At 41.7% G+C, this 21549-nt stretch overlaps 1 protein-coding gene across 1 annotated transcript in view; it reads right to left on the minus strand.

Moving 5' to 3' along the window:
- adamts18 (ADAM metallopeptidase with thrombospondin type 1 motif, 18) overlaps positions 1-21549 on the minus strand; it is a 56492-nt gene that overhangs the window by 6136 nt on the left and 28807 nt on the right. The window contains 7 exon segments of the mRNA XM_018697370.2: positions 1660-1864; positions 7026-7152; positions 8753-8873; positions 16060-16304; positions 16543-16666; positions 18597-18727; positions 19709-19881. Of these exon segments, the coding sequence (XP_018552886.1) occupies positions 1660-1864; positions 7026-7152; positions 8753-8873; positions 16060-16304; positions 16543-16666; positions 18597-18727; positions 19709-19881 (1126 nt within the window).

Raw genomic sequence — 21549 nt, forward strand, 5'->3', positions numbered from 1 at the left:
ATGAAGAGGAGGTAAAAGTTAGTGTGGCGCTCTAGTCAGACACACAGATGACTGCATTATCAGGAGTTTAGTGATTCAATAAGCAAAGGTTTAACGACTATACACAAATTAAATCGCTAACACTAACTTAGCCTGATATTTTCTTATGATTGTTGTAACCTTCAGCTTTCATCACATTTAAGCACTGGACCATGTTAACAGAGGTTAAATCCTCAGCTCTGTAAAGGCATTTGTAATTCACCACATGGTGGACAAGCAAACAGAAGGTCACTGGTTTGATGACAGCCCATTACAGCCTAACATTAAATACAATAAACCAATAACTCAGAGATGAATGTGACCCCAACCCATCAAGTCTCCACCAACAGCAGACATTGTTGCTGTAAACTCTGCATGAACCGCAGAGAGATGGACAACAGAGTCAAACTGCTCCGCTGGGACTGACGACCACAGCCGCCAGGGCAGTTTATGCAACAACATCCCAATAATTTATTAGACAAAAGACACATACACATCTGTGCAAATCCATTTACATACACAACCACACACGCACACACACACCCCAGTTGTCCTTTTGTCACTGAAAGGTTCGATTGATCTTTTTCAGGGAGACTGGCCTTGTCTCTGCATGACCGCCGACTGAACTCGGACTGGTACAAAACAGTCCGAGAGCACAACACCAGTGTCCTAAAGGATGATGGCTGAATGACAGCTGAATGTCTGGACTGTGCAGGTCACGCCAGCTAATCATTCCAGAGAGTCTGACAAAATATCTGATCTGCTGCCAAGCTATTAACACTGTATAGGGGAAAATTGGAAAATAAAAGCCCTGTCTAGTGTGTGTAGCACTGCGGTTAGACAGAAAAAGGTCAAAACCCTAAAGTCATACTTGGTTAACAGCCACAGGATTAGGTCGCTGAATCAAGTGTTGGCTTTGAAAAAAGTATATTTCCATGCAGCAAATAAATTCAATGCTGCAAATCTACATCATCAAAACGCAAACCAGACAATGGCCACTTACGGATACTTTTGTGGGGCTGTTGTGATTCATTTGATTTCAAATACAGGCAGAGTTCACTTTGATTCAACTGCACAAATTATATTTCTAAAATCTTAAACAAGAAGGACAAGGGTAAAAGAAAAAATCATTTTTTATGATTGCAATTAAAGAGAAGTGGGTCATTTGTATCTACACAAGTGGCACAATATTAACATTTTTTTCAGTGTCTTCTATATGTCCAACAGAGGGCAGCAGAGCGTGTGTTTTAGCTTGAGTGAAACATCTGACAGCCTGCATAGGAAACTGTGTGTGTGTGTGTGTGTGTGTGTGTGTGTGTGTGTGTGTGTGTGTGTGTGTGTATCTCCTCTCAGACACACACTCACTATGTTTTAACCTAAAGCCAGTACTACTCTGCATGAAATTTAGCCTATAAATTCTGACAGAACCTATACCTATAACCTATAAAAAACAATGATTTAATAAAAACAAAGATGAGACAGAGGTATCATCATCATGATTTAAACCTGTTTTTCTAACACTTATGCACTTTTCTGTGCTTAAAAATCTAACATCAAAGTCTTATTTACAGCTAAACAACATTCAGTTAGCCACATGCTACTAGTGTGGCCGTCAGGTTTCAAATTCTTCTTCAAACTCACCTGTGACCAAGATCCAGTGCTCCACTCGGGAGGACAGGCCTGGGTGTGGCAGGGCTGGACTTGGGCCGGAGAAATGACGGGGCAGAGGGAGTGTGCCACCACCTCTTCCCTCTGGTAAGTGACCTTCCTCAGGCAGCGCAGTGTCCTTGTCTGCTGGCCTCCTCCACACGAGCGACTGCAAGCCCCCCAGTCACCTGTTGCCCAGCTGTAGAGGGATATCAAGAGAGAGAGAGAGATGGTGAGTGAGGAAACATCAGGAAACATGGAGTGTTTGTATTAGTGAGCGACAGCATTAATAAAAGCCTGTAGGTGTAAGTAATATAAGTGCTAAATCGTACATGCGCCAGCTGTATGGAGTTTACAGAGTAAACTGTCATTAGGATACCAGCCACATGTCTGAGCTCCTAATCAGGACAGCCAACCACAGGTCCCAAATCTGCTGCACTTATTTTTGGGCACATACACAGAAAAACACAATTTCACCCTAAATTGCCAGTGAGTGCTATGACACCAAAAACTTCAGAACACCACTTACTATTAAGTGGTTAAAAGCTCCAAATAGTGAACTAGCTGGGCTTTTTTTTTCTTAAAAGCTGGACCTGGACCTGCTGCTTTTCAAACATTTTCACATATTGATCTTTGTCATTGTGGAAATTGGTAGGTTTATACAAAGAAAATACATGAGCCAAAATATACCATATATCCATATCCATCCGTCTCTTTCTGTACTATTCGTATCTGAAACTAAACAGGGAAACCATATTGTATATACAGCTCTCCATAACAGCTTTCCCAGGTCTCCAGAGTTGACCGCAATATAAAACGTACAATAAGGCCACAGACAGATGTGGTCCACAATCTCTCAATTCTCTCTTTTGTCCTCTCCTGTGTTTCTCATTACTTTTTCTATGTTTTTCACTCCTCTTCTCACCTGTTCTCTTGCCTTTTATTTCTAATCTCCTGTTTCTAATCTTCTTTTAGTCCAGTGTGTCTTCTGCCTCTCCTGTCCTCCCTTTGAAATCCTGCTTTGCCACTGATGAAAGCCTACTGCTGCTTCGAAAATAGCTTCTGTCTTGGCATCGGCGCTGAGGGGGGAGATTACAGCAAATGAGTGGTCTGACAACCACAGGCGCAGAAGAGGGAGATGGAGAGATGGGCAGATGGCTCAGTCCGGTTCTGAGACGACATGCTACCGCAAAGACCATTCCTCTACGCCGCTGACCTGCTTTAGGGGAAGAAAAATGCTTTCATTCTCTTTCAAACGCCGCAGACAAATGAAGCAGCAGAGCTAAACTGCAATTTGGAAACGGGAAAGATGTGAACCATTGGGACCTGAAAGCATCGGTTTTAGATTTTTTGGCTTGAGGACTGTTTGCTTTTTTTCCCTCTGTTTTCACTGGCTTATAAATAACAATATATCATTGGGGAAAAGTGGCTGAAGTGCCACTCTGCTTCGCTGCAAACCACCACTGACCTAACTGTAATTTGTATCTCTGAAATGTTTCAATATCTGACATATTTTGAGGCAGGAGAGTGCAATACTGCAAGGGACGTTATGAAAAGCTCACCCATGCATGTTTTTTTAGTACTTGTATGGCTGCAGACCAGTTACCGCCAATGAATGAACGTGTATTCTTACCCTAATATTGAATTTGATTGGAGGCCAGTGGTTTTCTTAAGTTCTTCAAGTTGAAACCAAAATGAGCACCTCTGCTTAACAGGTTGCTATACCCATATTATCCAGGACTCTATGAAATAGATGGATTTTTTTTTTTTGGTTACCTTGTTACATTTGTGTTTTGTTTAATTGGATATTTTCCGTCTGTACTCATTTTGCTTGCATAAACACCCCATATATCTCTCTGCTTGTATTTCTTCTTTTCTCTGCACTTCAGTAAGGTCATTGGATGGACCCTACAATTTCTGTTTGTCCTGCTGTGACAATTCAACATGTCTGCTTTGAAAAAGACCTATTAAATGTATTTATCAGACTGCTAACAGTGAAATTTTGGACTTCAGTGAAAGATGAAAGGACAAAGTCCTCACAGTTTCTCCTACTACCAAACACAGGGATAAATGTCTTTTGACATAAAAATGCAGGAGAGTCCCAGAGGTCTCTTAAGTCAGGAATGACATTCATTTTCCAGTTTGGTTCTTTGGCTCCCCAATTAGCACATTTCCTAATATTTCATCCCTATTCATATATTCATAAGTTAAAAATGTATTAAACTTGAAAAAAACAAACAAACATGTTTTTAATAGTTTTTACTATGTCAGTTTTTACAATATCTTTTTTGTCAGATTGTCTCTTCCTGCTCTGAGCAGACACATTAATCATGTGGTCATTTAAGAGCTGCTCTTAAATGTCACTTTTACATTTTGCTGTAAGTAGATATAAGTCTCTTGATAAATGCATCTTATTTTTTACCTTTGGCAAAGACCTTTTTGACTTGCCAGTTGGCTCTTTAGAGCGTTCTTCTGTGTAATTCTTACACGTTTGATAAATACAGGCTCTGGTCAACATCTTGTGCATACATCGTTTGTCTCAATTTTTCTGCACATCTTCTCTGGCACAGGTACAATGCGCCTTGCTTTGATTTGTCTACATATGCTGCTGCATGATACACACAGAGAAATCCCCAAACTGTGGTAAGTGAGTCTGCAGATGGCCTCTGCCCAAGAGAAAGAGCAAAATAACTTCAAACGGTGGAGATGGAGCTACAGAGGAAAAGGAGAAGTAGTAGAATCTGGGAATGGGGCTAGGAAGTGGACAAAGCGAGACAAGACACAAACTTCTATGAGATATGAGTGTACCTCTTCCTGTCTGCAAGCTGGGAAGGAAGACTGAACTAATATCTTCAAATTTTCCTCGCAAATTCTTAATTCTCAAATACTTTTTATGTTCAGAAACTGCTGCAACACCACAGTCTAGAATCCTTGTTTTCCTTGTCACACTAACACAAATATGGGGAGTGAAGGTTTAAAATGGGTCTAAAGCAAAAAGGGGGTGGATGGGAGTGAAGGGGTGATTGTGTGGATGGGGAGTTTGACTGGCTCTGCATGGCTAGACTGGCCAGGCCCCATGGGAATCCCACCGTCTCTGCACAATAAAACATGGATAGGCCTGTCAGCACCCGAGATACACACTGCAGAGATAAGCAGGCACTTTTACATTCCCCCTCCTGTCAGGCATGCACTCGCTCACACACAGAGTGCACATGCTTCCCAACTCATTGTCAATTTTTCTTTTCTCTGCTGGGCTCTTGAATGTGTGCCCATACATCCTGGAGGTCTTAATGCAGTCATTAAAGCTTTTCATGCTGCTCACTCAACTCAACTGTCTTCCTGTGCAGCGCCCATAAATTGGCTTACACACACAACCAGCTGAGAAACGGTGTCAGCTACTGTATAATCCACGGGTGTTAAACACAGTTTTATTTTCCTGGATGGACAACCTGCACTGATGTTATTTATCCGGACTATACCACTTTCTCTGCTCAGACAAAAGGGGGAGGTCAGGACACACAACAAGGCTGTTTAATACCTTTCGCCAAGATAAGAGAAATGGTATGCCCAAGATTAGGGGCAGGAAATGCCCTCTCGGGTGGTGGGAAACTTGGTGAGAAACAGGGGCTGTATGTTGGGAGGTGTAACTGATAGTTGTCTGGCTTGTTCAACTCCTGACACAGGAGAAAGTTCAGTCTGGACTTGTTGCAGCATGGCTGACGGTGGACAAAATGACAACATCATTAACATCAGACACAAGCAGCTTGTATTTCTATTTTTACCTCATGGTTTGGATCCAGAATACATTATTTCAGCATCATACATTTAGAAAATGTGTGTGCAATCAAACTGTGAAAATGCATGCTGCCCTACGTGTGTGTATGTGTGTGCACTCTCACTGAACCCAAGACACGGTTCCCTGCCTGTTCTTTGGAGCAGCGCTGTAAATCAAGCTAGCTCCAGTTCCCTCAGCCAAAGGCCTACATAGGAGAGAGGCCATTTATTCAGTGCTGTTGCAACTTGTTACTCTGCTGCACTTAAGCCTGGTTTCCTCCTTTGCTTGCTGCACTGGCCCCTGAATGCTCAGTCTCCTTTAAAAATGCATGCCATTAAGTATACCGTCTAGACATCTGAGATAAAACATGGGCATAATTTTGCTACTGAGAACGTCAGGAGGCTTTGGGCTGAGAACATATGAGAGGAATGATATGCACAGAAAGCAACAATCACTCTGAGCTGGCTTTGATGTCTCCCTCGCTCCCCTCAGCCTCGTCTTTCTTTATATTTCTCTCTCTCGCTCTCTTATTCTCAAATGTTCGCTTAAGGAAAAAGTCCACTGCAGATTTGGAAACATCATCCTGCATTTACTTCATGACAAAAACAGTCAACCAGTTGGTTGAAGGTCATGTCTAGGGATTAGACTGAAATGAGATGTTTCTGACAGGGATGTAGCAAGAAAACTCCAAATTCCAAAACAGAACCTCACCCATCTAAGAAATCTTTGACTAGCCACCAACAAACTCTGTAAAATTCTCTAGGCGTTTAGCATTTAGCAAGACTAAAGGTCATTTGTATTTTTTTGCATAATGTTGCAAATAACACACAACAAAAAAAGCTTTTTTTTGTCCGGAAGAAGATCAATTTCTTTGACTTTTCCCAGTGCAAATAAAGGCATCAGCCTCTGCCTTGTTGGCCCCCTGCCTCCTCAGATGTGGCGCTAGCATCCCCAGCAGGACCTGAAACTGTCCCACCGATATCCTAAAATATGTCCAGATTCAGCCGTGGTGGAGCTTTAGCTTTAGCTAACTCCTACAGGTGAGTATTTTGTATTTTCATGTCATTTAGTTGTCACATCCCTGGTGTGTACAGCCCTTAAGAGTCCATATCATAGTAACAGTTCTACTTGCCAACCACCAGGTGGTAGAACCACAATGGACATCACAAACATTAGGACAAGAGATCAAACACTGCATGTTCTACTACAGGGTAATTACAATCGTCTTGACAGTCAGCTGGAGAAAACACTGCAATTAAATAAGTAAAGACTGATTCAACAGCTCACTAGACAGGGAGAGCTTTCATGTGTTTTCTCAAAAAGGAAAATGGAAAGAAAAATGAAAAAATTAGAGAGTGGGCAGAGAAGAGAAGAGCATGGAGAACACAGACCGAGCAGAGTGGTGGCTGCCCACAGCAAATGGACCACAGGCAAACCCCTAGACTGCTCAACCACAGTGTATCTGGGAGTGTGTGTGTGTTTGTGTGTGTGCGTGTGTGTGTGCCTGTAATAAAAACAGCGCCTATGGTTTCAAACATATATGCCACCTGTGCCCTGACCCACACACACACACAGCAGTACTTACTATGCAGGGCAGGGCTGTGTGTTGCAGAGATGGGAGCCCAGTGTTGGTCTGGTGAGGGGATTACACATGGTGGAGTTGACTTGAACTTTCTGGTCCTGCAGACAGATAGCCTTGGTCGAGATACGACCTGATGGAAAATTTATAAAAAGAGAGAGGGAGGGGGAGGGGGAGAGATAGAGAGAGAGAGAGAGCAGGAGAGTTTATGTAGTTCTTGCAGGCAATTTGACTACTTCATAGATCAAAATCTATGTGTTAAGTCAGTATGTCTGCATGTCTGCTGACTGTTGCTGCCTCTTGAGACAAGCTAGAGCTACAACGACGACAACACACACACACACACACACACACACACACACACACACACACGCGTACACATCCATCCAGTGACAAGTGAGCAGGGGGTTGCAGAGAGTCTTTTGGGACCAACAGAGTCTGAACTTCTCATGTGACAAAGGTGCTTTTCATTAGCCTTAACACACTTCCTGGACCACACTGTAGCAGAGGGGAATAGAGGGTAAGGAATACAAAAACAAGTATTCACACACACACACACACACACACACACACACACACACACACACACACAAATACAAAAACATACAGATAAAATCACATACATGGACACACAGTAGACACTGGCAAACATAAAGATGTATGTTTCTTCTGACCATTTGCTAAACCCTGCCCTTCTTAGTTACTGTTGCTATGCTTGTTAAACTTTTTGTTCTCACACAGAACATTATGCAATTTGCAATTACAGTGGCAGATCTGCCACAGTAAATTCCTAGTAGTTGTAGAAACAATGGATATTATATTTCAGACAGAGGTAGACAAAAGCACTGTCAATTGTCAATTCAAAATATTGAAATGACAACCGCTACTGGCAGATTTTATCAGCTTTAGCCAGCTAGCTACTTAAGCAAAGTTCCATAACTCAATTGAAAATTCCATTTCTTCTCCATTTCACTTTTTAATGTTTCCAGCTGACTTGTTTTTAAAACAAGAATCTTGTGGGATGTTGAATATGCATGATACATGATTTCATGCTAAAAGACTGAGGCTGAGGGCATGTTTATGGTCTGTCAGAACCAGTTTGTAAGATGTACTGTCCGACCATGTCAGACATTAAGTTTTTATAAACACTTGATGCAAATGTCCACACTCAGGCAGAGTGAATAGCAAACTGTCACAGAGAACAACAGTGCTGCACTGGGTTGTACACATGTAAAGCTAATGCTCTAATGTAAACTTGTTTGAATTGCAGATGTGTTTGGCAAATGTAACTATCTTGGGAAACACTGGCTGGGGTTGCTCCACTGTAAACATCCCTAAATCCAATACAGAGCAGGCCTGAGCTGCTACTTTTACTACTGTTGGTAGTAAACTAGTTAGCTGGACTTGCTATCAACTGCAGCTTATGTTGGAGGAAATAAACACACACCTTTGTTGTGTTTTTGGCTTTGGAAAAGCTAGAAAGAAGATGAACCTCAGAAGTCTTAAAAAACAAAGGACTGCTCTCACGACAGCTCCTCGCACACCATTTCAACATGTGGAGAAATTCAAAGCTTTAGGGCCTACTGTTCCTAGTTACGGTTGCCAAGCTATGATTGTTCAAGGGAGAGATTTAGCAATGGTTTAAATAATGTACACATGTACACAGAGATCTTTTAGTTTTATCCCTTAAAACAAACATGTATTGGCCAACATTCAAACACACACAGTCTCACCTCCAGCACAGGGCGCAGAGCAGTCAGAGCGCACCACACCCCAGCTATAGTCAGGTTTCCTCTCAGTGCGAGGCAGAGTGTACTCCCACACCACACCCGGGTTCTTTCCCTGCAGGAGGATCTGTCAGGCAAGAAGAGTCAGTCAGAGGTGTCACATCTGTGAATATAGTTTGCCTTTTAACATTTATTCATCAGGGGGAAAGCATCACATCAGGTCTTCAAATGTTCACATTAAACTGGGAGTCATCCAGTGCAACCACTTTTTCCTTGCTGCCCTTGGCAGTTAAATCTGCAATCTTCTTCCTCCAAAACCTCCAGGCTGTAAGTATATACTGTAAAGTAAGGAATCACATGTTCACACATACACAACCCTAACCCTAACCCTTTTTGCTAGAGAGAAATTTACTGGGGGTTGTAAGTGTAATTATTCACTTTCTCATCTTTTCAGCCATCTGCAACTAATAATATAAATTGAGGAATCAGGTTTTTTTTTTTTGTTTTGTTTTGTTTTTTTTTTTACAATCTATTGTTTTATTTACAGGAAATAAGTCCAAAACTAAAAGATATGAAATTTAAAATAATTGTATTAAAAGAAAAACAGTCCATTTTCACATTTGAGAGGCTTAAAACAGCAAATGTTTGGCATTAAAAAACTCACAGTTTCAGCTCTGTACCCATATATTCCCCAATTTCTGGACAATAAAAAGGTATCCCCTACACACAGTATGATTTATACCCTGTCTCTGAGCCAATCTGTGACTGTTGCATTCCATGAATCTATACAGTATATCTATACTGTATAAACATTGCAGAAGTGTGGTGAAAGACAAGAAGAAACAAATGGTCTGTTACAGACTCCTTTGAAAGAGACTAAAGGTAAGACCACTGGCAACGTGGCAGCCTAATTCAGCCATTCAGTTCTCACTGAGCCGTTAGATCTACTACCCACTAACCAGAAGGCTGTAGAAACATTAAGCGCTTTGTTCCCTCTCTAGTCCAAACTGGCTGACCACACTATTATAAGGTCATTTTCTTTAGACAGTACAGTGAACATATGAGGGACAATTTCCATTTTCTTTCAAGAGTTAGCTCCTTTTCACCACATCCACATTTATACTGGCTGGTGATTCTGAGTTACCTTTTCTGTTGAGGAGATTTATTTGGACATCCAATTCGAGCAGAGACAAACGGATGAATGACAGCAGACATACCCATTACAGGAGAAGCACCGGGCTATCATTAAAACAACCCTGTGAGGATTCACTGCCATGGTGAAGATTTTTGTTAGAGGTGCATTTACATAGTCGGCTCACAGTGTGTCATTTTAAACCATTTCAAAACACTGCACTGGATTGTCTTCAGTATGGTTATGTCTCTTTTATAGCTCACCCTGGTTTAGTTAAGGCTGGGTGGTTATTAATCCTCAATCCATTTGGTAAACTGTATTAAGTCCAGCTGTCAACATCCACTCCAATGCCTGACAAACATACCACTCTATCAATATCTACAATAATGAGCTTTGACAAGTGTGTTTTCTTTGGGGTATAACCTGAAATACAAAAGAATCTACCGTCAACCATCCAACTTAGAGAGCCAAACACGTCCTGGGTTCGATCCACATTCAACAGTCCTGGGGCACTTCCACTGACTGGACCAATCACCTTGTGTTCCTTGTTAACTGTTCCATGTGTATGGTCGGCCCAGTGCCAGACAGGAGGCAAAAGGAGACATGTTTATCTTGAGAGGATCAAGGAGCTGTCTGATGTCAGACACACATCTGCATTTGTAGGTACAAAGTACGCAGGCTTGGGAACAGGTGGAAAGACAAACCGATGAGGATGCTGTGACAGAGGCAGACACAGTCACGTGCATACCACATTCCACTAAAACAGAGGCTTCAAACTGCAAGGCATACCTCCCCAGAGGGAGAAATATGAGGCAAGGTCATGTTTAAGATGAAAGGGTCAGGTGCTTGCCAGTGCTCTAAAAACAGCAGGAAGTTAGTTATTGTAGTTTGTGGTCCACTTAATTGGCCCGCTCACCAACAGAAGTTGCAGTTCCAGGGACAGTGTCTGTGACACACAGCTCATGGAGGCAGTTAGGTACTTTAACAGCTTTAGTGTCCAGTTGCTTCATTTACCATCCCAAATCACACACCTTCTCAGAGTCTCAGATCAAATGTGACTTGCATTTTCTGAAATGACGGAAACAAGACACTTCTTGAAACTCCAGAACATGCCTGAGAAACATCACATTTTTCAGTTCATCATTTTGTTGTTTCTCACCAAAACATATTGTGTACATACTTTTCATTTCCACCAACAATTGTCAGTGGAACCTCATGTTGAACATGTGCATGATGCTAACACTCACAGCATCATGAAATGTTTGCTCCACAGTATTAGCAGAAGTCAAAAACTCCATAGTGTACCTTTAAACTAGAAGTTTCTGTCTGAAATCCCTTCAGATCAAATGCAAACATCCATACAGTCAATTGAAGACCTACCAGACTACTTTCTTCACTTCAGCCATATAAGCCATAAGTCAAACCATGGTTCAGTGTTTGCAGACTCAGTGATTTCAGTAGTCAATGCTCAGACAGCGTCCCCATTAAACTTTTAGCCTAAAATGATGAAATCATGGCCTCTACCAAAGTGCAAGAAAGCAACACTAACACCCACACTTCTTTTGCTGAAGCTACCCGGCCCAACCAAACCCAAACCCACTGCCATGAAACAACTGCCACCACTAACCACACTGGGACTTGTTGCTTTGCCAAACAAACCAACTGTTACCAACATTCCTGCTCCTTCACCAGACAACCTCTAATGATGTGAACCAGCGGTTGTAAAAACAACATTCAGCAGTTTTTTTTATAATCCCTTTAATAAAGGACTTACACATCCTTAAAGCCTTGAAGCTTTCTAAATAACTGAGCTCTCTTTCTTAAACTATCCACAGTGTTGAATACACCCAACCAACCACAGCGTTAACACTGTCTGCCAGGACAGACACTAACTTTCAAACAATAATTTCAGACATGTCCAACCCTGTCTCCTCTCCACTTTGTCAGTCTGGGACAACTGCACCAAAGCTCATCCCCTGGCTGACAACTGAACACCAAAACCAATAAGAACAAAGAAAAATATCCTACCTACCCATAGTGCAAACCAAAATCCCACAACCTCATGCAATCAGTCACAATATCAACAGTGACATCATGCTTATTCCCACTTTGCAGACAGAGTACTGTCCTTGTAACTCCTTGGTCATCAAAGCACACTACAGCGGCACCAACATATTGTCTTGATATTGGTCACACAAATCCACAAAGCCCTACAGTCAGGGAAAAAATGTAGAGTCAGACACACGGTTAGATCTGACAAAAAGCTATGCTGTCTGAGGGAGCTCTTAATGAATCCATAGTAAAAGTGAGGAAGTGTCTGGGTATAATGCTTACAATCCATCCATTCATCCCTTATCTCTTATATATATGTATATATATATATATATGTATATGTATATATGTGTGTGTGTATATATATATATATATATATATATATATATATAAACTTCCTTTAAGACTGCTCATGATCATGTAGTATCACTATAAATATCAAATCAAAATTCTATTTATTGAAAGAAACAAATATTTCCAAGTTCTGAGTTAACAGCATTCCAGTTGAGAAGTCGGAAAAATATGAATGTTCATGGAGCCTTTATAGTTGCTCTTCTAGAGTATACACGACTTCAAAACAAATCTGCACTCCACCTGAAGAACACCTCAGTTGTTAACATTATATTTTAGTCCAAACAATTCAGAATGTTCTTAAAACGCCCTTCAAATTTAACTGTTTAACGAAAGAAAGAAACGCTAAGTCATAAACATGAACTGTTTCAAATGTATCCCAGACTAGCCATTGTCACTGCTAGCCATTGTTAGCAATACCAGTTGATAACAACTCTCTATGCGGTATTTTGCACATACAAACAGTGTAGCAACATGTCCACGGGTAAAAACTGAACAGTACTATGTGTAAAAGAGTGTTCACTACTATTGATACAAGTAGCTGCCATCTTGAATTCTAATGTCGGTGTTGGTGGGGTTTCTCTGAATTCCAACTTCAGGGGGTGTTCCAGTTCAAACTTCCGTTCTAGGACCTTCCGACTTCCAAGTACAACTGGAACGCACCATTAAACATGAGGTGCCATTCAAGCTGAAGCTGTGTGACTGACTGAGTTTATCTTTCTACAGTGCAACATCAAACCACAGAGTGTCTGGGTTTTCATAACCCAACCACCACACCACTCATCATGTCCAATGAGATGATGATGAATTACAATTTTGCAGACACAGATATCAATCTCACTTGTGTTACCCACAATGCTTTGCCCTCGACTGGCAAGACCTCGCCTCGCCATACCACAAGAATGTCAATTCAAGGGGAATAATCCTACTTGGAATCCACTGAGACCTCCAGAGGCAGCCATATGCTATATCTGTTCCCTCCTTCTGCTTGTGTTAACCACTCCCATTCCCCTTCCCTCCCTCCCCTGTACCAGCGGAGCAGCTGTGCAGATGTGAACACCTTGTCACAGTTTACGCTCACACTCCTCAACATTTGTTTTTCTTTGAGTGTTTCAAGCTGAGTAAGGGTCTGGGAGTGATCGGTGCACATACCCTCCCCCACTGCGCTCTCTCAGTTTTTCTGTGACCGAGCCAGTTAAGTAGAATGTGTGAAACAGATGATGATCGGCAGTGAAAAAAAAAAACCCTACTCGTTTTCCTTCATTTGGCTCTTTTCATTTGCAGTTGAAGTCTCAGTGCCCTGACCTTAACTTCTCACATCCAAAGAGTTCAATTGCAGAATTCTTAATCTTTTAATCTCACTCTCCCTCCCCTCTCTCTCTCTATCCTTCTCTTTCCATCAACCTCTTTCTCCTTTTTGTAATTACAGGACATACTTATAGAGATTATGGTCGTGTCATCTGCAGATCAGCGGCATGCTACAGCTGAGTTCTCTGCTGGACAGATGTATGACTGAGACTCACAGACAGGCAGAAGGAGCACTGTGAGACTTAGCAAAGGATAATTTATCCCTATTACAGCTTGGGATTTATGTGTGTAGTCCAGGCCATTTTTCTATTGGTTATGATAACACTGTAGGCTACTCAACCCAAAGAAAGTGATGAGATCTGGGAGCACAGTGACATTGCTGCAACAAGGGTAGGGCAAGGAAACTACTGGTCTGACAATCAGAGAGGTTGTATACAAGGCAACAATTAAAATTATCAATAGATTATCTAAACCACTTTATTTAGAGGCAAAACTGAAAGAGTACATCCAAAATACCCCACTTCACAGGAGTGCTGCTTGTTTTTTGTTTTTGTTTTTTGTTTTTTATCATCTGGCCACTTTTTAGTAACACGGCCATGTTCCTAGATCTCAGCAACTATCATTTCAGGAATGCTGTCATTACAAAATAAATAAAAGGAACGAAGGTTTGCTTTAAGCTAAATGCTGATGCTAACGTGACAACATACTCACAATGACAATGCAAACATGTAGGTATAATGTTCACAATCTTAATTAAGTGTTTCAGCACACAACCATGAATGTCTGTACAACATCTCCTATCCATGGAGTATTATTTCATGAAATATTGTTTCATGGATTGCTTGTTGAGTTATTTCAGTGTGGTCCAAAATGGTGGACTGGTTGTCCCATTCCTAAAACCACATTGCCAGCATGGCTAAAAATATGATAGAAGTAGTAAATAAAACTGTTATCATCCCTAAACAAAACCATGCACAGTGAAAGCAAGACTGTAGCATTGCAGAAAGCAGAAAGTTGTTAGGAAACAATAATGGAAGCTGTCCTGTAACCTCCTCTGGGGATGGCAATATTAGATTATTGTCACTTGAGAGTCTGTACCTCTGCAAGCATTTATCTTGCACAAGGAAACAAGAATAGGCCGTTCAAATGCCAACTACAGCAACAACTCCGCTAAACTGCCCACAAAAAGACTCTTTTCTAAAATAGTTACAAAAACACTCAGCCATTTCCTGATGGCCAAACAAGTGACCAGCCAAGCACTTTGGAAATATCACACTGGTATTCCTCCTGGAATTTCAGGCCAATCATTCCTGCTTCAACCGCAGTATTTCAGTAGCACAAGGGACTGAGGGGAGACTAGCTTTTACATGACTATCACTTTACCCATGGCAGAGGATGGAAAAAAACAAATGTCTATTCTTCACCTGGTTTCCACTTCTGTTTCCACGGCTAGGGTTCAGAGGTCAAGAGAAAATAAATGCTTTCGCTGACAAAGTTATGTGGGAAGAACATCCTGCACGTCCCACCACCATTCACTTAAACCTACAGTCATAAGGAGAATGACTCGGCCACTTGTCAAATATTAGTTTTGCTGTCAGGAGGATACGCCTGTCCACCATCACATTCTGCTGCTGTCTTCTGGACGGGTAAAGACTCGTCCTCCCCTCGAAGCTTTGGTTTCTGACACACCACTGACTACTAGCATGGGGCAAAATAAGTACCATTAGCTCATAAATCACCTTGTGTACTATTCAGAACATCTCACTCCAAGCAACCATCTGATTTTATACTTTTCATCCCTGCCTCTGAAGGGCAGTTGACTTAGGGATTTTACTCGCTCTATTAGCTTCAAATCACATGGCTGGAACAAAGCACTTTTGAGGTCAGTGGCCAGGGGGACCATGTCCATGGCTTTGAATATGTGTACATGGACAAACACGTGACTATGTTTACACTGGCACTGACAGTACCAAGAAGCTGTAGTGCTTATAAACAAGGGGCAAGCTTCTGCCATGCTAGACTGATCTGAATAGTGAAAGTGGCACAAAGGCTGATTTACACTAATTGTGCCACATCTCCCGCTCTCTGATGTGTGATTATTCTCTCTGTCATCAAGTCAATCAACAAGTTCTTGATGTGATGTGAACTTTTTTTTGTCGTCCCTTTGTCACTCACAAAGAGGACAGCCCTGAACAAGACAGGCAGTTTGAACCCCCAAAAGCTCTACTTTCTAGTTTCTACAGCCTTCTACACCACCCACCCATCTACACATCATGCCTGACGTAACCAATCGCCCAACGCAATTAATCCCCCATAGAAGCTCTACAGACAACCAAAACCACCCCTGTTCTCCCTACCACCCAAACTTCTTTTTTCATCTAAGCCTCATCATGTTCAGGCATTTAAAAAAAGGGGGACCCTGTCACTGTCAATTGCCATAAACGGACGTCACCCGGCTGCGGCGGCTTACTTCAAACACTAGCGTCTCATTAGTAGGTCCAGCAGCATACAGGCTCTCCGGCTTGTTGAAAGAGCGCTGGTAGTCAAACACAGCTCCACCAAAGTAGAACTTTCCCGGCCAGTCTACAGTCCAGTCCCCGGTCAGGTAGTACTTCCTCTTGAGGGAGCGGACAGCCAGGTAGCTGGTGGAGACCTCCATTTCCTGAACGTGAATGCTTCGTGCCCCCGCTGGGACTGTTACCATGGAGTAATACTCTGAGAAAAAAAGGAGGTAAAGTCAAGCCCGAATCATGCCAAGATTTTTGTTTATTGCTATTCATCCCTGTTTTACCCCACCTTTATCTCTGGGATATTTGCATTTCTGCATACACATGAAGTGAATCAGTCCATTATTAAGTGCCTGTCTATGCATTATGTTTGTCTGCTTAAAATCCCCCTTTGTCTTGATGGAAAAAATCATGTACAGACACAGTGCACACGAAGACACAATTACCATTAGCCCTGTGCTGAAGAGTGTATTGGCCCTTGAAGAACTTGCAAGTGGAGTTGTCTCCCTTGCAGACTCCACAGGCGTCCAGAGAGGCCTTCGAACCTAGAATCTGGTCACAGCCCACTGCCTATACACACAAAAACACACACATACCATCAGTGTCAACAGTGCTGCAATAAAGACGATATCAAAACAAATAAACTGTATGACCAGCTCTTCTCTGAACATAATCATGTCAATGGAATTAACTAATATATTGTGACAATAAAGGGGTAGCTTTAATTCCATCTGTGTTGACATCTGGTGTTTCACATAACTATGGCACCAAACCTATCCATCTTTTGGTAAATGAGTTTTAAAATAGCAAGCACAGCATACTTAAGAGATTTTGTGATTTTGTAGAGTCTATGTGCCAATGAAAGCCACAACAAGAGCACACACCACAAAAAGCCAAGAAATGAGGCAGATGACACACACCTTTTGCCACGTTCTGTCAACTGTCTCTGATAACATTTAAAGTAGTTTCATCAAGTATTTAGACCCCTGCACACTTTATTGCATTGTAGATTTCATTTTATATGGTTAAAATTGCCATTATTGCTCATCAATCTATACTCCATCCATAATGACAAAACAGATTTTTAGACATTTTTTCACAAATTTATTAACAATCAAAAACTTTAATCGCTATTATTCAGACCATTAATTTGGTCCTTTGTAGAAACACATCTGGCAGCAATTACAGCTTCAAGTCTTCTTGGGCAAGTCTCTACAAGCTTTGCACACCTGGATTTGAGCAGTTTATCCCATTCTTCCTAACAGATCCTGTCAAGCTCCAAGCTCAGATTGGATGGGAAGTGTCTGTGAACCATCTTCAGGTCAGTCCACAGATATTCTATGGGGTTTGGGGTTTGGCTGGGCTACTCAGAGACTGTTTCAGTGACTTGTTCCAAAGCCACTCCAGCACTGTCTTGGCTGTATACTTTGGGTCCTGGTCACAGGTCAAGTGCACTGTGGAGCAGGTTTTCTTCAAGGATTTCTCTGTATTTGGCTGGGTTGGTCCTTCCTTCAATTCTAACCAGTCTCCCTGTCCCTGCCACTAAGAAACACACCCATGGCATGACGGTGCCACTACCATGCTTATTATTAGCCAGGTATTAGCCAGGCAGGGAGCAGTGCTTAGTGTTGACATAGTGCTTGCACAGAGTTCTGCTCAAAGAGTTCATTTTTTTGTCTGACCAGAGAATCTTTTTCCTTGTGTTCTCAGAGTCCTGTAAATGCGTATATATGGCAGAATTGACAATAAAGCTGACAATGACTGAAATGGCATTTGGTAAACTCCCAGTGAGCGGTAATATGCCTTTCACTCTACCATCAGTGGCTAATGGATGGAGTACTGCTGAGATAGTCGTCCTTCCAGCAGGCTCTCCTATCTTTGCAGAGAATTTCTGAAGCTCTCTTAGAGTGTCCTGTGGGTTCATGATCACCTGTCAGGACCAAAGACCTTTTTGCCTGGTTACTCAATTTGGCCAACTCCTGGGAGAGTCCTGGTGGTTCCAAACTTCCATTTCACTGTGCTCCTTAAGATGTAAAGTTGTAAAAATGGTTTTATGCCCTTTCCCTTATCTGTTCTTCACCCCAGAAATTTTATTCCAGGTCAACAGAGAGTTTTTTGGACTTCATGGCTTGGTTTTTGTCCTCACATGCAGTGTGAACTGATTTCATTTGGCATGTGCCTTTCTAAACTATGTCCAGTTAGTTCAAGTACCATAGGTGGACTGCCACCAAGTTCTAGATATATCTCAGGAATAATTTAAAAAGATGATGCTCCTGGTCACATTTTGGAGTGCCACAGCAGAGGACATGATTAATGAGAGACTTCTGTTTTTGATTATGAATTCTTTGCAAAAATGCGCAAAGCATGTTTTCACTTTGTCATTGTGGATTGAGTACAGATTAATGAGCAGCGATGGCAATTTTATCCATTTATAATTAAAGTTACAACACAGAAAAGTGTTCATAAAGAAAAGGGATCTAAATACTTGCTTGTTATGTACCTCACACAGTCCATCAATGCAGACATCTCCCTTGTGATCAGAGCAGGAGGTGCCATCTTTGACCTTGCTGGACATGGCGAAGAAGAAGTCAAAGTCCTCTGCAATGCAGTACAGCTTACAGATGTCTTCATCTGCACAGAGAACATACAGATGTATCCAGTACCAATGAGAATGTTAGTATTAACATAATTTACAGTTTCTAAGAATAAAATCTCATTGATTCAGTTCTACTATGCTACTGTACTGCAACCTGTTACACATACAGTATGCACAGCGTTTGCTGAGACTGAATTGGAGAAGACAGGAGCTGAGTATGAATGCACCCAGGGGTATTCATGTGGGGCAACAGGTTTATTTTGTAGTTCAGATCAGTTATCACAGACAAGTCTCTGCAGCCATCTTTGATTAAAATAAATGACGGTGAAGGTGACTTGGCCCAAGGTCCCAGAAGGCAGTTCAAAATCTGTTCCTCTCTACATCACCTCCCATTCATCAACAGCTTAAACAGGACTGGGATGACAGCCAAACGCACTGCTCTCCTTCATTTCACTCTCCCTCTCTCCCTCGCTCTATGTAACAAAGCTGGCCCGCAGGCTTCCTTTTTAAATCTATCCCCACTGTGTTAGGGGGTGCAGGTGGCTACATGTCTCCCATGCACATTACAGAGAATGATAGTTTCCTCCAGCTTTTTGGCCCTAATCACTGCCGCAGTAAATAGAGGTTGGCATTACAGAAACACTTTATAAAAGAGATTTGGACTAGCAGAGTACAGCAGGATCTACAGAATTAAGACAAGAAAAAAGCTTGCCCCGAGCAATCTGCAATTCTGTGTTTATTTAGTGGTGCTGTGTTCTCTGAACAATGAGATTTCTTTTCTTGTGCATTATGTGCCAAGAATACAGTAAATCACGGGATGTCTTCATAATCCTTGAGAAATACTGTAATTTAATTCATGAAAAAAAAAATCTGTAAATATTCTTCAGGTCTCAAAGAAAGATGCAAGACAAATACATCTACAGCATCATCGGGGCAAATCATGCATTAAATATAAAATGTACCACAGAACTGAAGACACTCTGCTCCTTTTGAATCTGATCAACTGACCACCTTACCGTCCACTTTGGTGTAGGGCTTCCATTTATAGTACCAGCCCCTGAAGGGCTTGCTGTTGTACTCAGCACACTGCTGGGCCCTGAAGTCCAGAGCATAGAGAGGGCATGGTCGAGTGTTACACAGCTGGTTGAGCCGACCGGAACCAGAGCAAAATTTACCATTGTTCTGTGGCCTGAGTGGAAGACAAGATGGAAAAGCAGAAGAGAAACACAGAAGAAGGGTTTACAGATCTGAAAAATCCTGTTTGTTTAATTTTGTTGTTAACAGTTCTCTTCAATGTACCAATAAACCAATTACCATCATCACACCCTAGATAAGGGCCAATAGCCAAAAATGCGAAATGTGAAAATACTCCTTATTACAGATTTAATGAAATACACTTGAGATACCATTTAGCTGTCCCCCTGTTTCTAGTCTTAGTCTTCTCAAACTATGCTAAGCTTAAGCGGGGTACACACTAAAAGATAATCGGGTCGATTATCGGATGAGAGCCAAGCATGCGCTCTGTGGATTCCGCTCTGAAGACAAAAGCACAACAAACAAGATCATCTTCTGCCATGTTTGTTTACTCTACAGTCGCATTTGACTGCACAAGATTTTGAGTTTTGAGAGTCAAGACTGGCTGTTGGTGGACAGAATCTGTTAGTATGTGGTGTGCTGTGCTGGTCTTCTTGTTGCACATCACACACTATAAGGACAAAACTGTGAAACCTGACATTATTTGTTATCATATGTGTGGTGTCTCACATTTTCTAAATCAGGTTCATATTTAAGACATGACAGACCTGAGAGTGATGTCCATCCTCTCATCTTACTGTAAAACTTCCTTTTAGCTTCACAAGGCACTTTTCCCCTTAATATCCCCAAACCAGTGTGGCTAATGAGCCAAACTGAGTCATGTTGGACGATGGTGCTATCCAAGACATTACTATTAAATTGAACAGAAGGTTTACATCAAAGTACTGCTTTCATACATGAAAATGACACCATCTCATCTGTTTCAAGTTTGGGAAGAGACATGATTAAAGGTCATTTAGGTGCTGTTAAAGAAAAGCCTGCCATGTCAGGTGTTGCTATACACGCTATTTCAACACTTCCTCAACCACAGAAATAAATTAAGGTACAGAACATAAACAAATAATGGAGCCTTAATATGGCATCAAATGATGAAAGTCGTCACTGCTTCTTAGAGAAAGACAAGCAGAGTCTTGACATTTAGTGAATATTAGGATGCCATGTCAGACTTCCCAAGCTTTCTAAATTCATGCCAGGCATTCCAACACAACCACCAGCAGAGAAAATTGAGTTTAGCCATTTACCAAAGTGGCCGGCACAGACACATGGACACACACAGAGACGGTGGAACCATGCTGATCAAACATGTCTAATAAAAACAATCCACTAAGTTTTACAGTGTAATGAAATGCTTTGGAAAAGGAACTGAAAAAGTGCCTAATAAGAACAATAAACACAAGGAGGACAAAGCAACCAGAGGCATAGTTCTTTTGAATTTCCTGTAACAGCACTGAATATGTCTGCAACAATCAGAAGCAAAAATGCATGTTGCTTCACTGCATTTTTCTTTAACTCCAACTGTTCATCTCCTCCATTCAGACCTGGACTCAATCACAGGGCGACTTAGCTGCCAAGAATGATGGAGCTTCATTGAAGGTGTGTGTGTGTGTAAATCTGCTCTGCGCTGATCTTGCTTCCCTTGGTGAGAGGGGGATTTGGCCCAGGTTTTCATAGTCCTGATCCTATTAAGACTTAGTGGCAGACAAACCCAGCCCATATGGTAATGTGCTTATGTGCAAGCCAGTGGGGGACTACACCGTATACT

Source organism: Lates calcarifer, linkage group LG2 (assembly GCF_001640805.2).
Source record: "Lates calcarifer isolate ASB-BC8 linkage group LG2, TLL_Latcal_v3, whole genome shotgun sequence".
NCBI lineage: Eukaryota > Metazoa > Chordata > Actinopteri > Centropomidae > Lates > Lates calcarifer.